This window comes from Panthera onca, chromosome C1 (assembly GCF_046562875.1).
Source record: "Panthera onca isolate mPanOnc1 chromosome C1, mPanOnc1 haplotype 2, whole genome shotgun sequence".
Taxonomy (NCBI): domain Eukaryota; kingdom Metazoa; phylum Chordata; class Mammalia; order Carnivora; family Felidae; genus Panthera; species Panthera onca.
The window spans coordinates 143,272,845-143,289,254 of NC_138346.1; the positions used below are offsets into that span (position 1 = coordinate 143,272,845).

Here is a 16,410-nt window from a genome sequence, read left to right on the forward strand (position 1 = left end):
AATATACTTTAAAACAAAGACTGTAACAAGAGACAAAGAAGGGCATTACATAGTGATAAAGGGATCGATCCAACAAGTGGATATGACAACTATAAATTGTAAATCCAGGAACACCTAAATACATAAAGCAAATATTAACAGACATAAAGGGACAAAATAACAGAATACAATAATGTTAGAGGACTTCAATTACTTACCATTGATGTAAGGATTCCACTTACATCAATGGATAGATCATCCAGACAGAATGAGCTCCTCCCCGGCTCATACTCTTTCTTTCTCTTTCTCTCCCTCAAGATAAATAAACTTAAAAAAAAAAAAAAAAAAAGGTACAACATAGGTATGTTAGAGTCCATGGTATCATAGTAGTGTTGTGTGGTGACAGATAATAGCCATATTGTGGTGAGGATAGTGTAATGTATGAGTTTTTGAATCACTGTGTTGTACAACTGAAACTGATTTAACACTGCCTGTCAACTATACTTCAATAAAAAAATAAATGAAAAGAAAAAAAGTTAAATGATCTAAGAAAACACATTTGATCCTTCCTTAACATAGTGATTTGATCCCTTTACATGAGACTGTAAATAAATTATCTCCATGATCTTCAAGGAGGGGGATTCTACACCTCTGGGTGCAGCATGTTGCAATGGATAACAAACTTTAAGTTCTAGACACTGTTCCTCATATATAAACTAAATGTCTCTTGCAGAATTTTGTTTTCTCCTTCATGGAACTTTTTTGGGGGCAAGCTCTTAAAAGTCATTTCTTCATATTCTTGAAAACAGTTCTCAATTAATTCCAAGTCCTTTTAATCCTTCCTCATGAATGCCATCTGACTGCTCCTTATTCAGATTGGTATTTTTCCCTAAACCCCCTTCTAGCTTCTCATTTTCCTAAAATGTACTGCCCCAGAATATATATACTGTCCAAATTCATTACTTCAAAACAACAACATACTTGCCACCTCACAGAAAGATACCACAAAATAAAATCTTTCGTGTCTATGTTATCTTTGAAGTACCATCTCAGAATCTTATCAAATACCCCTCCCCCCTTTTTTTATTTAACTGACTCCCCAGACTCCTCCTTTCCTCTTAACTCCTTATCTGTGCACTATTAATCATTACATGCTAATCACTTATCTAACTTTTTCACTAAAGAACTCTAATCCCTATTACACATTGAAAGGGACTCATGCCTCTGTTCTAGTCCTGAAATGCATAGTAGTGAATATTAAAGAACACCACAATAAACAAAATAAAGCCCAAATGACTACTTCTACTTAAAAAAAAAAAGTAATACACTCCAGTTGGTGCCTATGTGTTTTATGTAGGAAATACCTTTTTTTTAGATGTTTATTTATTTTGAGGGAGAGAGGGCACAAGAGTAGGGGAGGGGCAGAGAGAAAGAGACAGAGAGAGAATCCCAAGCAGGCTCAGCGCTGTCAGTACAGAGCCTGCCGTGGGGCTTGAACTCACCAAATGCAAGATCATGACCTGAGCCTAAATCAAGAGTTGGCCACTTAACTGACTGAGCCACCCGGGTGCCCCAATGTAGGAAATACCTTTAAAATAATCAACAGAAAAGGTGATTGGTCATAAGTAAAAACAAAACATTTTTATGTTTCAATTTATTTCCTTCAAGTGCTTTTAAGTAGGAATAAAAACCTCTAAAAGTGACACTAAAAGTATGGCTTACCACAGTCTCTATGCTGGAGAATATAATTAGAAAAAAAACGACATAATACTTTGCAATGTACAAATCACAAACAAGGAAGGAAGCTTCTCTTTAAAACTTCACTGATTCAAATCTCTATTCTGAAAAGACAGGCAGCCTTATATAGATAGTTCTTTACCATATGGTAAATGGTACAACAACAAAAGCAAAAAGCCAAGTGGCAAACTGCATCTTATTGAAAGGACCTTTATTTAGCTGACAGCTCCACATATGCTACACCTCAGAGAAAGAATGCAAGTCAGGTTAGAACAAGTACCTTCCACTTGTTATTACTGAGCTATCAAACATCTGGTTAAAAGAATTATACACAGTAGCGAGAGGACTCTTAAAGTCTGACAACTGAAACAAGAGAGATATTTTTAATTAAAAAGTGGCATTTAAGAAAAACTCTTATATCCAAGGATTTAGAGCTGTACAAACTTTTTTTAAGGTTTTATTTTTAAGTAGTCTTTACACCCAACGTGGGGCTCTAACTTACAACCCCAAGATCAAGAGTCACATGCTCCACTGATTGAGACAGTCAGGCACCCAAAGAAGTGTACAAATGCTTGATTATGCCTGAGAAGTCCCCTCTAATTGTGTGTCACTGGTATGTATCCTCTCAACAGTGAAAGCTATATAAAGAGTTAAAGCTGTGGTTTAGTGAACAGTAGAGCTAAACAACTGAGGGAACTCTGTTATCCATCTCGTGCAGTGCAATAAAAGTCAGTAATGAACCTGAATTTTTAAATGGCCTTCCCCATCGTGGTACCTACTGCTTTACTCATTGCACTTACTCACACTGGAGAACACATAATGCAGGTCTGGAACACTGGAAATCACGATACAGTCTGGATTATCCTCTCCTGAATAATCTGGGTGAAGTGTGTGAAAATCACATAGGCACTTGCCTGAAGTAATATAGCACAAACATCCTTTAACCTCGCCCTCAAAACTAGGAGAGAATCAACAAGTCTTAGAGTTTCTCACTGAGTCTTTATCATTGATTTCCAAACTCACAGAATCAAAACTGGTAGGCTATAAAATGACCCTGAACAACACTCCTCAAAGTCAACAGTCTTAAGAAAAAGCTTTGAGAATGTCTATGTGAATAAATGTCACCAGAAAGCATGGTTTGGGGTTGGAGGAAGGGACAGGAAGTGAAAAGCCACATACTTTTCTATACCTATCAGATTTGAGAAATTACTGGGTTCACACAGAGTTCTGTTGCAGTAGGGAAACCTGTTCTGCTGATTACCACGCATAGAGGTGATGAACATGCAGAGACTGCTAAAAGATAATGCTGGGCTTAAAAGAAATGTTTAAACTCTCACTGTTATCCTTCAGAAGTTAATGCTGGGAAGCAGAAGGCAAGCAGCATGCACAGGTACTTGGCTTGTCACTTTGCCAGTTACAAGAGAACAGATAACTACAATACTTGACCCTTGGGGGGCTTAGAATAAAATAAAAACATCTTCTGGATGTTTTTATAAACATAAATAAACATACCTCTTCTGGAACAGATGAGGTATCTTTATTAATAATGGCCTGGGTAAGTGTAGACTCTAAAAGATGAAGTTTAACTGCATAGTCTTATTTTATAAGCCTATACCACTCACTTAATTTCCTCAAGTGTGATTTAGTCTCAACCTATCCACCAAGTTTTCTTTTGACAGCTGAAGTACCTGAGGCTTTGGACAGGGAAAGGGGCTTATCCAGGGTCATACTGGTTAAGAATAGTGCTAAAATTGGACACCTTTATCACAAAGGCATCTTGCTTACCAGTCAAGTCTCGTAATTCCTTTCTTCCTGAGTAACAGTTGTTATTTCATCCACATTTTATCTTCTACTAAAAAATGAGTTGGGATTTTTCCCTCCTTTTCTACATGAACAAGTGCTAAATGATAAGGATTAAACCAGAATACCTCTGTCTGTTCACACATACACTCAAAACTGAAACAAAAGAAAGCTGTGACCAGTATGTAACACAGTGGGTCAAAATGTCATCTATTTTCAGAAATTTGAGGGTTCACCCAAACCCAAGGCATTTTGCAGAATGCACCTCTCAGATTTTAAAAAGAAATTTCTGGTATAAACTTTGAAAAGGAATTTTATCTGTATAATTCAGGGCTCCTTAGCATGTAAGTAATTAGGATTTCTTATTTAACATAACTCTTTTTCCACCTTGCTTATTTCTTATTAGGGAGAATGAAGAAGAATATTCAACTCTGTCAATGACTCTGTAAAAACATTTCTGTAATCTGTGGCCCCTGGCTTCCTCCCTGAAGTTAACAAAACACACTTAGGCACAGGGAAAGAACCAAAAAGCCATCCCTGAGGAACAGCTTTTCTTTTCCCATATATCAAAATGGACTGGGTCTTGGGCAGAGGTACTACTTCATGGCACTTTCCTAAACTGCTGGTGATGTTTTTATGTAGACAGGAAACGTGGCTTTACAACTGAAAAGGAATTCAGATACTTTAAAATGGGTGGTGGGTAGGTTTCTAAAGTAGAGCAAATGAATTCATTTCCCTTGAAGAAATGCCAGTTCTTTTCCCCACTTATTCCCTTTGTGGCAAGATCTCAACTCCTGAATCAAACATATGAAACATCAGTGATTTCCAAGTTTGTAAAAGGATTTTTTTTTCTTTATGAAACTAACTGGTTGGTCTTTAACCTTTCTGTGAAGTTGCAGCAAGTGTTAACTCTAAGGTGAGGCCCAAGTGACTTTCTTAAGGTCACACAGTCAGTAAGAGATGAGCAAATAACCCAGAAGAACTCCCACTAGTCCACACTTCTAACCACTATACCACACAAACTCACATGTCTGATTCATTTTAAGAACTGAGTATACCTTATTATTTCAAAGGCCCAGTTGGTATATGCTCTTCAAATAATTTCTGAAATCTGTCATTACAAAATAAAATGTGCTGATGAAAACTGACAAGTCTATTGTTTCTAATTCATCTTTTCTCTATGACAGCCAAAAAGTACCTTCCAACACCATTAACTAATTGAAAACTTCAGAAGAAAGTTAAGAAGTGCCTTGAAGCAAGCAAATCCTAGCAGACATAGCTCAATCAACTGATTCAGCCTAGCCCTAGCACACTAATAATTGCCCTATAATTAACTATAGCGGTTCTCAATTATGTCTGTACAAATTACAATCACTTGGGTAACTTAAAAAATACATATGCCGAGTCCCCATCCCAGACCAATGAATTAAAATCTTTGAATCAGGTATTGATATTTTTAAAGAGCTTCCAATGTGATTCCAATGTACAACTAATATTGAGAACCACTGTAAATTTCTCAACTGTATAAATTTGTGCAATTCTGATTATGTGTTATACTTGTTACTTACACAGTTGGAAGAAACTAAATAGCAAGGGAAATGAGATCTTTGCATAAACAGCTATATAACAAAGTTGAAGCTAATACAGACACAAAGGATGGTCTCATCTATAGGAATTTATACAAGGAAGATGTTTCTACCTCTGGGACGTTAAGGAAGGCTTCTAAGGAGGCAGTGACATCTAAACCGGGCCTTGGAGGCTAGGACAGACAGATCTCAAGAGGAAAGGCATTTTTAACACAGTTCAGAGTGCTAACAAAGATGTTTGTAGGGGGGAAACAGTGGATGCAATTTAAGAACACAGAAGAATAAGTTGTAGAGGCAGTTTGGGACCACTTTAAGAGAGCCTCGAATTTCAAGCAAAATTACATGGTAGGAATTGGGGCATCACTAGGTTTCTGAACAAAGGCCTGCCCTAATCGTGAAATGATTCTTAAAGGTGGAGAAACGATGGACTAGTCAAAAGTAGAGACACATCGCAAGGAAACCTGTTTGGGAAGGCTCTCATTGCAGGAGTCTAGGCAAGTAATGAAAGCCTGATGTAAGTCAGCAGTACTGGGAAAGGAGAAAAACAACTGGGTAAGAGAAGTTACAAAGGCAGGACTGAGCGACTGAGCAACTGAGCAGATGGGAAATAAGGGCAAGAGAAGCACCAACTAGTCAGCTTTCAATTCTGGATAATTACAAAGATGGAAATGTCACCAAAAGAAATAGGGGACTTTTCAAAGATGAACTCAAATCTCAGATTTGACACTGTGAATTGCCTGAGGGATATCCAAATGCAGATGTCCAGCAAAAAATAAAGTTTTGTCTGCAACCTAAGAGAAATGTCAGAGCTGAAGATACAACTTTGGGGGAAGAGATACAAGTAATGTTTGACTGGGATGAACAATTTTCTTCCTAAGATAACTCCATTATCCTTTACCAATTATATTTGTGATTTCTCGAACCTTTCACCGGCACTCCTCTGAATCTCTTGCATCCTTAATTCTCCTATTCATGGTAACTATAAGCTGAGATCAATGCTACAGCTGGCTTTCTCCACACCTACAGCAGCATGGCTGACTACCAACAACTGGGGGTAGGAAGTGGCAGGAAGGAGACTGGTAATACTACAAATCCATGATCTCTGGCCACTTCTGAGCACTCAGTGTCACTTGTCGATTTTCTCTGGCCCTGGGATAGGTCCTGTTCCAGATCCTCTTAATGACTACTTTGGTACCACTATTTTCACTCTACTCAACCATCATCTCTTGACTCTGAGAACACAACCTCATATCTTAGTTCATGAAAAATGAAGTTGTCAGGCATGATTAACAGTCTTTCCCTGCTACTTACAAACTTATCTACAGCCACATTATTCTTCACTTATTTTCTTCCATCTATTTAAGCTATTCCATCTGCCTGTGACCATGATCCCATTTCTTTGTGCCTCCTCTGTGACCCTATTCCATGGTATATATCTACCCCTCCATCTCATTCTCAATTTCAGATTATTTTTCTTTCCTGGCTCCTTCTCCACACCCTATTAAACATGCTTTAGTGTCCTTTCAAAACAAATTGTTCAATCTCCCTCCTACCCTTATCATAAAGTTTCTCAAAAGAGAAATCAACATTTGCTGACTCTACTTCCTCATCTTAGTCTCAGATATAAAGGATTATGTATTTCTTCCAATTATGTAAAGAGTTTTTTTTTTTTCCAAATGTACATTTTTTCTCCTTGGGTAAAGAATACATATCTATTCCTACTTTTAATGTACAGTTGACCCCTGAACAACATGGGTTTGTACTACTACATGGTCTACTTATACACATATTTTTTTAATATAAGGTATATAGTACTGTAAATGTATTTTTTCTTCCTGATGATTTTCTTAATAATTTTTCTCTCATTTTAACAAGACAGTACATAACACATAAAACATATAAAACATGTGTTAATCAACTGCTTATGTTACTGGTAAGGCTTCTGGTCAACAGCAGACTATTAGGAAAGTTTGGGGGGGGAGTCAAAAGTTTTATGTGGGTTTTTGACTAGAGGGGGCAGGGGTCAGTGCCCTAGACCCCATGTTGTTCAAGGGTAAACCATATATCGTAATGTATAACCTTAGCTGCAGAGAATTTGTTAGTGGCATTTAATTTTATAGTTTTGGGAACTGGGAGTATGTGAAAGTTCTGTAAATCTCTTGTCAGATGAGCAACATTTTTCTCTGCAATGAAATCGTAAGAATACTAGTTATAACCTGGTGATTGCTTTATTCTTACAAAACATTTTTTGCGGTGTAGCTGATTTGCCACTCACTATAATTAAAAACCTTCATGTGATAAACAACATCATAATGTGGGGCCCGAAAAACTCAACGGAAAAAAAAAATCAGTAAATAAATAGAACTCAGAAATAATACAGGCAATTTAGTTACTAGAACATGGTTTCACTTCCACAGAAATCGTAGGTGTTCACCAAGCAGTTTGTAGTAGTTTTCCAGGTACTTCTGCTCCACTGCAATATTCAGTATTAAGACTTGTCTATTTTGATATGTCCATGTTTTAAGACAGAGTATACCTTTTCTAGTTGTACTAAAATGAAAGAAAGCTAACTCTCAAACTCCTCATTCAAAATGGGTAATGGATCAACACAAGCAGTAGTAATATAATATCAAGACTCGTTTTACCCTTTGGCCTTAAAAATCTTCTCTAAAGCTTTATAAAAATACTTACACACGGAGTAAAATGGAAACATTTGAATTTTGCCTCCAAGAACTATGTTACTTAACTAGAACTATCAGAATGAGAAAAGTCAGAGGCAGGAAGAATATTAAAAAGGTGTTAAGTCTCTATAATAAACAATCGACACGGAAGTATTGAAAGACAACAGAGGAAAAACACACTAGGCAATTAGGATCTTGAATTTAACAAACACTTGATACACCTCGGAATAATCATTTTTTTCTCCTTAAAACTTTCATTCAAGTTTGCAAGATTAGTTAATAAAATACATTCATAAAGCTAGTTAAAGAAAGAGTTTGCCTCTAGAGTAAAATTTTCCATTAGGACCCATTAATATTTGATAAATTCTTCCAATTCAACGAACAAATACCAACATGTAAAACATTTAAAGAATTCTCCAGAATTGTGTCTGTGATGCACCAGATAAATAAAGGATTTAGTGCCATGCTATACTTGATGATTAACTGCTCTATAACTGATTCTTCTATTTTATCATTTATCAGTCCACAGAAGATAAAAGAGTAAGTTCATGGAAGGTAAGAGAAAAGCAGTATTTGGAATCAATCAAGTTTTTAAATCAAAGAAACATTTAACAAGTTTAAATGTTCACTAATTTTATAATTATAGGAGTTAAAAAACAATCTCATGTTTATATCTAGCTTTGTTTTTCATTAATTTTATTCAAGATTTTATAAAAATCTATTTGCAAAAAAGCAGTGCTAGATTTGGTTAAAAGTAGCAATTATTTTTAGGCTAAATAGTCACAGCCTTATCAGACTACCCACCCTGGAAAATATGAATCATTACAGAGACACAGGGTCACTGTCCTTCCTTTCACCCATAATCGTAAGCAACTATTTTGTTTTTCCTGTGCAATGCAATTTTACCAGTGCTACCAATTCTGTGTTTAAGTACATAACATCAATAATAATTTATCCAAGTCTTTCCTATCCCTCCATTCATTTGCTTTATTCTACAAATACTCACTGAGTACTTAATAAGTGCCAGATTGAGATGTCGCGTGCTTGGCACTAAGGAGACAAAAGTCATCTAGACACTGTCCTTGGCTGAAGGAGATTATGTTTTGGTAAGAAAACAGTTTCAAATTCATCTCACTTACTGTAGGCACCTTTCCAGGTTTACTACTGCTTACACATTGTCCAAACAAAAATGTCTGGATGAAGGGAAAGCCTCTTATTTTCATTTGGAAACATGTCTGTGTGTGTGTGTGTGTGTGTGTGTGTGTGTGTGTGTGTGTATGAATGAAGTACATGTATAAGTCCCCAGGAATGATTTGTGGATCATGAAAGATGAGAAGAAAGGGAAGGTAAAAATCATGAATATGAAAAAAAAGTTAGTCACCAGAATTAAAGATAGTGGCTGTATTTAGGTCAAGCTTAGAAAAGCTGCCTTAAATTAATTCTCCTAGGGAAGATCACTGACCTGTGGTGGAAGGGGATAACAATCAGAGCAAGTAATGGAGCAATAATACCCATATGGGTTTTGGAAGAAGAAATATATAAGGTTTGGTTCATTCACTTTTGTACAGAAGCAGAATGTTAGCAAATATTACTCACATTCAAGGCAAGGAGAGAGAAACATGTGGAGGAAAAAGTGGGAAAGAGAGGTGGGTGACAGGGTTTAGAGAAGAAAAATTAATAGGCAAATTTGCCTTTGATGACATTCCCAGTTTCTTCATGGGTTGTATCCTGTCAATTACCCTGTATCTTTTTAGTATTCCCAATTCTGCCTGTCTAACATCTCCTTGCCCCCTGCCACCAACATGCCCAAGCCTCTACTATCCTGAGAAGTCTTCTGAAGATTTACCATGTCATATCAGGTTATAGTTGCTTCCCTTTCCTCTTCTGGCTACCATATGAAAAGAATGGTCAACATATGCTACAACTGTCTACTACAGCAACCCTTGCGATCTGGTCTCAATGCCTATCCTTCTAAAAAAACTGCTTTCGGGGCACCTGGGTGGCTCAGTCGGTTAAGCGTCCGACTTCGGCTCAGGTCACGATCTCGCGGTCCATGAGTTCGAGCCCCGCGTCGGGCTCTGGGCTGATGGCTCAGAGCCTGGAGCCTGTTTCCGATTCTGTGTCTCCCTCTCTCTCTGCCCCTCCCCCGTTCATGCTCTGTCTCTCTCTGTCTCAAAAATAAATAAACGTTAAAAAAAATTAAAAAAAAAAACCAAAAACTGCTTTCTTGAAGGTCACCTACCTAGTTGCCAAAGCCATAGCCTTTTTTTCAACAGAAGATAAATACCTGGTTCTCAGAAACGTAGTTACCACTTCTTTCTTAAACCTCACACCTGCTTTGGATTCCTTGACAGTGTTCTGGTTGGATACATACCTTTCTGAAGGAAAACGCACGCATTTTCAAGTCAGACAGGTCTGACTTTGAGTCCCAGGTGTGACCTTGGACAAAGTACTTGTTTTCCAAGAGTCTGTTTCTTCCTCTGGGAAGTGGGACACCACTATTGCCCTCACTGGATTGTGAAGATCAAATAAAATAACGTATGTAAAGAACCTAGTATGGTGCTGCACACAGCTGATGTTAAAAAATGCCCATTTTCCTTCTCTTTCTGCTATCTCTGTAGTGCTTAGGCATCCTTGGCATGGATGCAGCTGTTCCACAGGTTCTATCTCATCTTGACTCCACATTTAACACCCTCTATCTCTGCCAAGTCACCATTTCAGTGCTGACTCCAAAATCTAGGTATCTGATTTTCCTTACCACTTTTTTTTTTAATGTTCGTTAACTTTTTACATAAAATGTGACAAAATGATTTGCAACAATGGGAACTGTACAGCTGGTCAGGTGAGCTTCAGAGCTGCATTACTTTAGGATCAACTTTGCTTATTTCCACCAGGGTCCCTCCTGGGGGATATAAGTATCCTGAACCCTTATTAGTTATGGTTCTTCATCCAAAGTCCAGCTCCTCAGTCATGCCTTGATTTACTGAATAGGCCACTTCTCTTTCCACTTCAGAGCTGGAGGCCTGAACTCCGGAAATGTGCCCATGTAACATGTAAGTGAGACAAAAAGCATCCAGCCAAGCACTATCATGACAACAAGTAACACAATGTCTAAGACACAATTGTACAGTGAAAGGCTATTCACCAAGATTTTGGCAAAGGAGTGTGCTCGTGAAACCCTCAGTTGGTAGAGGTCTTACATGTCCATTCCAGTCCTTGGTTCCAAAGGATCCACAATGCCCTCCTGTACTGCTTCTCCTCAGGTCCATCCTATTCCTCTCCTTACAGATGTACCCAAGTTTCCTTCCAGCAAGCTGTGTTGTGGCCCCTGGGTGCTAATGCCTTTCCCACAGTGCTCAGGGTCCACGCTAGGGTGCTGGTCCAACTCTGGGCAGAGTGGCCACTGAGCCTGGGCATTGGACATGGGTGAACTCCTTATCATTCTTTAGATCCAATTCCACATTTTCAACTACCTAACTGGGGAACCACCCAACTAAATAATCTGCCTGAACCCTAAACTGAACAAGAATAGTCTCAGTGCTAGAAGAGCAGGTATTGAATCACATGAACCATCTCTCTCTAAAATTTTTTTAAATGTTTACTTTTGAGAGAGAGACAGTGTGAGTTGGGGAGGGGCAGAGAGAGAGGGAGACACAGAATCTGAAGCAGCTTCCAGGCTCTGAGCTGTTAGCACAGAGCCCGATGTGGAGTTCGAACTCATGAACCGTGAGATCATGACCTGAGCTGAAGCTGGACATTCAACCGAGTGAGACACCCAGGTGCCCCAAATGCACCATCTCTTAAAATTAGTTCCCCCTACCCATTCCCCTAAAGGCGCCAGTATTTTCCAAGTCATCTGTCTTAATATGGGCATACTGAGGAGATACTGAGGGTTTGGTTCTAGACCACTGCAGGAAAGTGAGTATCACAATAAAGTCAAATAAATTGTTTGGTTTTCTACTGCATATAAAAGTTATGTTTACACTGTATTGTAGTCTATTATGTGAAACAGTATTATATCTAAAAACATATACACCTTAATTAAAAAATAATTTAAAAATGCCATAACCTGAGCTTTCAGTGAGTCATGATTACTGATCATAGGTCACCATAGTAAATAATAATAAGTTTGAAATACTACGAGAATCACCAAAATATGACATAAAGACACGAAGTGAGCAGATGGCGAGCTGTTGGAAAATGGTGCTGATAGACCTGCTCAGTGCAGGGTTGCCACAAACCTTCAATCTGTAAAAAATGCAATTACCTGCAAAGTGCAATAATGTGAAGCCTGATAAAATGAAGTGTGCCTATATTTTGACATTGTTTTTTATCCACCTCCCACATTGCTAAAACTTGTCGATTCTCGAGTTGTAATGTCTCTTATCATCTACAGGTCTCTCCCATTTAATTCTCACTGTAATCATTTTAGTTCACTGCCTCATTGCTCTTTGGTTAACTAGGCTGTTACTAGTGGAGTCGGAGAAAATCAATTTCATAAATGATGTGGGCAAGAGTAAGAATGCACGAGATTAAGGAAAAGCACTGGAATCACTGACAGCACACTAGTTCTTAAAGAAGTTTGTCAAGTGAATGGATGATAGTCTGAGGGGGTCAGTGAGGTTAAGAACAAAGGATAAAATTGTTTCTTCTGTTTTGTTTTTTTAAGCTTTGAAGAGGAGTAAGCAGTTGTAGGCAGGAGGGAAGGGGTCAACAAAGAGCAAGGAAGGATAGTTTCCTAATTAACCTCATTCATACATTCACTCATTCACTGCCAGATATTTGTTGTGAATCTATAATTAAACACAAAGCTAAGTGTATAATGGTGAATAAAATCAGACAAAGAATCAGCCCCTAAAATCTTCAAGTTGAATGAGGGAGGCAGATTTTAATCAAGTAGTCAGGCAATTAAAAATAAAATTGAAAACAGAACAGTGTAGGAAAGATAAGTGCATGGTGTTATAAAAACAAAACAAAACAAAACAAAAAACAAAACAACAACAACCCTATTTGTAAAGATATCTGCTCTAGTCAGGGAAGTCAAGAAAGATTTCTTGAGGAAGAAACACTTCCTCAAGTTCTAAAAGATGAAGGGGAATTAACCAAACGAAGAGGGGAGGGAAGAAGGTCCTGGACATAGAAAACAACCTGGGTCCTATGGTGAGAGAGTGTGATGAGAAGGGCTGAAAGAGGGTCAGTGTGCTGGGAAGGAGAAGAACAAGGTAGGGTGGTGTGAGGGGAGGCTGAAGAAGAAGGGGCTGTACTGCAGAGGGCCACACAGGCCACAGTAATAAGTTTTTCTTTAAGAGCAATTGGAAGTGGATGAAATACTGGTGTAGGGTAGAAGACACAATCAGATGTGACTCTAGATCTCTGCAAGACTGATCTTCCTAAAGCATGGGCTTCATGACAGTACTCTGCTCAAAACTTAAAACATGACTTTCGGGGCACCTGGGTGGCTCAGTCGGTTGAGCGTCCAACTCCAGCTCAGGTCATGATCTCACCACTCGTGAGTTTGAGCCCCACATCAGGCTCTGTGCTGACAACTCAGAGCCTGGAGCCTGCTTCCAATTCTATGTCTCCCTCTCTCACTGCCCCTCTCCCTCTCACACTCTCTTTCTCTTAAAAATAAATAAATGTTAAAAAAAAAATGACTTTCACTCTCCACTGAAGTAAGTTTATCTGCCATGAAAAGATCTATCTGTGTAATAGACCCAACTTTCCAATCACTCTTTCCAGTTATTTTGTACTCTTCAAGAAATCCTTTTGCTTTTTTTTTTTTTTTTTTTCTTCATGCTAGAAGTACCTCCAGAATGCCCTCATCCTTTCTATTTCTTGACACCCTTTCTATTTTGGAGGGTCAACACAAAGCCCGCTGCTATGAAACTTTCTTTTTTTTAATTAAATCTTTCTAGTCCAGATCTTTAGTCTCTTTGGAACTCCCAAGTCTATGCTTCCTTTTTGCCCATATGATACATTTAACTTTTTATTGTACACATTCATATCCCCTTTTCCTCAAAATCCAGTAGGCTGTAAAGTCTTTCAGTGCAGAGGCTTTGTTTAACCTTTGTATCCCCCACAGAGCCTAAGAGACAGTCTTACCAGAAGCAGCTGCTCAATAAACATTGTCTATTTTTAAATTCAGATTTCTAACTATTTGGAACCTTTTCAATTATTGTGTAGATGCCAGCTTCTACACTAATTTATAGTTATAATGCTACAACAAAGTGTGGGTCTCATTTCCTTCTCTGGTATATATGGGTTCTACTTACGTTGATTTTCATGGCATGGTATTAAAGACATTTAAAAAAAAGACTAAACCAACTCTTTAGACGAAAAAGCAGAGGTACAAGGCAGGTGCTTATCAATTCTTTAGCTAATAATAAGATGATACTATCTCAGAGAAGAAACTCGGGTCGCCCTACAATATCTAGTTCAAAGAAGATTTATCAATGAACACTTGAGATCTTTTCATCAATGAATAAAAAAAAAAGTAGGAAGTAAAAAAGGAAAACATCACTCTAGAACCACTTTAAACATTTCCTTAAATGTGATCTGAACAAAGAATTCGAAATTCTCACATCAAAGTTCTTTCTAGACATCCCTATTCACTGACAGCACTTATTCCCACAATAAAGTGTAAAGGATAATAATGTAGAAGAGGGAAAAGAGGTCCATAGATTGTAGTGATGATTCTGTAAGCATAATGTTTTAAAACGTATTTTTACATTAAAATGATCAGCTTACGCATTTTATTTTGCTTTTCACTACTGTAAGTATAATGCTGAGGTACTAAACCACTCCATTGTTTCCTTTTGTACAGGGCAGTTTCCTTAGCTTTGATGAAGAAAGCAATATAATGTCAGCTAATATAATGTCACTCTGAGGTAGAAAGACAGTAAAGGAATCCTGGGGGTGGGGGATGGGGGGGTGTGTTCCTCCCAGTGACTTAAATGAGTGCTCTGTAATCTTTCCACAGAGTGACTAGCCATATCACTCAATGCATTTCTTTGGCAAGTTTAATGACTAAGATCATTAAGTAATAATACTGAGGCAGTGTTACTATGGCTCTATCAGCAAAATTAAATTGCTTCCTACACTAAATATACTCATCCTCACTGTCTCCTTCAGTAACCTTTGGCCTATTGCGTTAGAATAATTTCTTACATATAATATCTCATAGTTGAACTCACACTGCTAAGTTCATTTAACCCAGATATAATCTAACCTCTCATTTTGCTAACAAGAAAAAAAAAAAACCAGGATATAATCCAGAATGAGACTGAATTTAGGGTTTTAAGAGGCCCTTGTGTAGCTAAAGGTAGTCTGTATGGTAACAGAACTACATTTATTAAAAATGATTAATAAAAATTATTTACATACATTTAAATTGCATTTACTTTTATCCTAGGCACAAAGTTAAAGTCCCAAAATCAAGAGGCAGATGAGGCTATTAAGGAATTCTAAGAAAAATAAAATAGGTAGAAAAGAAGAACATACCCTGAAGAAGTATGTCATTATGGGCTTTCTACTTCATAACTATTATCTAGGAAACTGAGATAAAAACTTTGATTATAAAAGACTATGCCAGCCAAATAAAATAAAATGTTTTTCTTATAACAGATGGTTTATGTCCTGATAATGTTTGTATTTAATGCTTTAGGATTACCTATTAATAAGGAAGCAGGGATGCTTTCCATTGATATTTCTAATTCAAAGCAAACAAGTTCTTTGTAACGCACTTTGTAGTGATATATTACATACAGGTTTGTTTAAAGGGCTGGGTTATAGTGACTTTAAACTTTATATCTAAATCCTGTTTGTGACAAACCTATAGAGCAGCTTTGTAGATGAGGGTTGGAAAAGTTTTTCTTCATAATTGTTGTTATGCAACAATTCTTTCAGAATAGTGGCTTTAACTTTTTTTTTCAATGCTCTAGAACTGAAATGGAACCAACCAGTGGTGTCCATATGCAACCATGATCTCACTCTTACAGTGCCCAACCCTGAGGCTGGGGTAACAGTGTCCTAAAGCCTCTTGACTCCTAGCCTCTCCTGGCCTGTCCTCTCAGTGAGCTCAGTCAGGATGTCAAAATGTCACTGACAGATGTGGAGACTGACTCTGCAAGTCAAGGTTGTGACTGGCAAGGGCCAGGTACTGCCTGATACTTGCTGTCACCAATGTTGCCACTGCTGCTGCTTGGGATGAGGAAGCTAGACAGAACACCCTTTTGCTATGGATCCTTAGTGAACTGTGGCCTGAGGTTGGGCACTCTCAGCTACTTGTGGATAAAAACACTAACCATTATAAAGTTGCCAAAATTACAAGGAATTCTGAGGGGAAAAATCACTGAGGAAAGTAGGCTTTGGTTAAAAATTTAAACAACTATTTTTTCTTTAGAAAAGATCTGGATTCCTAAAGTTACTTCAATTTAAAAATATATTTTTCTTATGTAAACTCTCAGCAATAAATATGCGGGGGGGGGGGGTTAGAAATAATCTAATTATTGTTTAATCATCAGTAAACAAACAAACTTCACAATGACAATGGTACTGTGATAGTAGACATCATAAGATAAACAAATCCAAGATTTACACAAGGGAAAAAAAAACAAAAAAAGAATTTT

At 37.6% G+C, this 16,410-nt stretch overlaps 1 protein-coding gene across 6 annotated transcripts in view; it reads right to left on the reverse strand.

Moving 5' to 3' along the window:
* The window catches only part of RPAP2 (RNA polymerase II associated protein 2), a 98,719-nt gene that overhangs the window by 15,883 nt on the left and 66,426 nt on the right, over positions 1-16,410 (reverse strand). Inside the window, exon 12 of one of the 6 annotated variants that reach the window (XM_060625406.2) lies at positions 171-306. The exons of the other annotated variants lie outside the window; for them this stretch is intronic. Coding sequence (XP_060481389.1) covers positions 186-306 — 121 coding nt within the window. The 3' untranslated portion in view covers positions 171-185. Of the gene's footprint in view, positions 1-170; positions 307-16,410 lie in introns of those variants that run through there. 6 annotated transcript variants of the gene reach the window in all.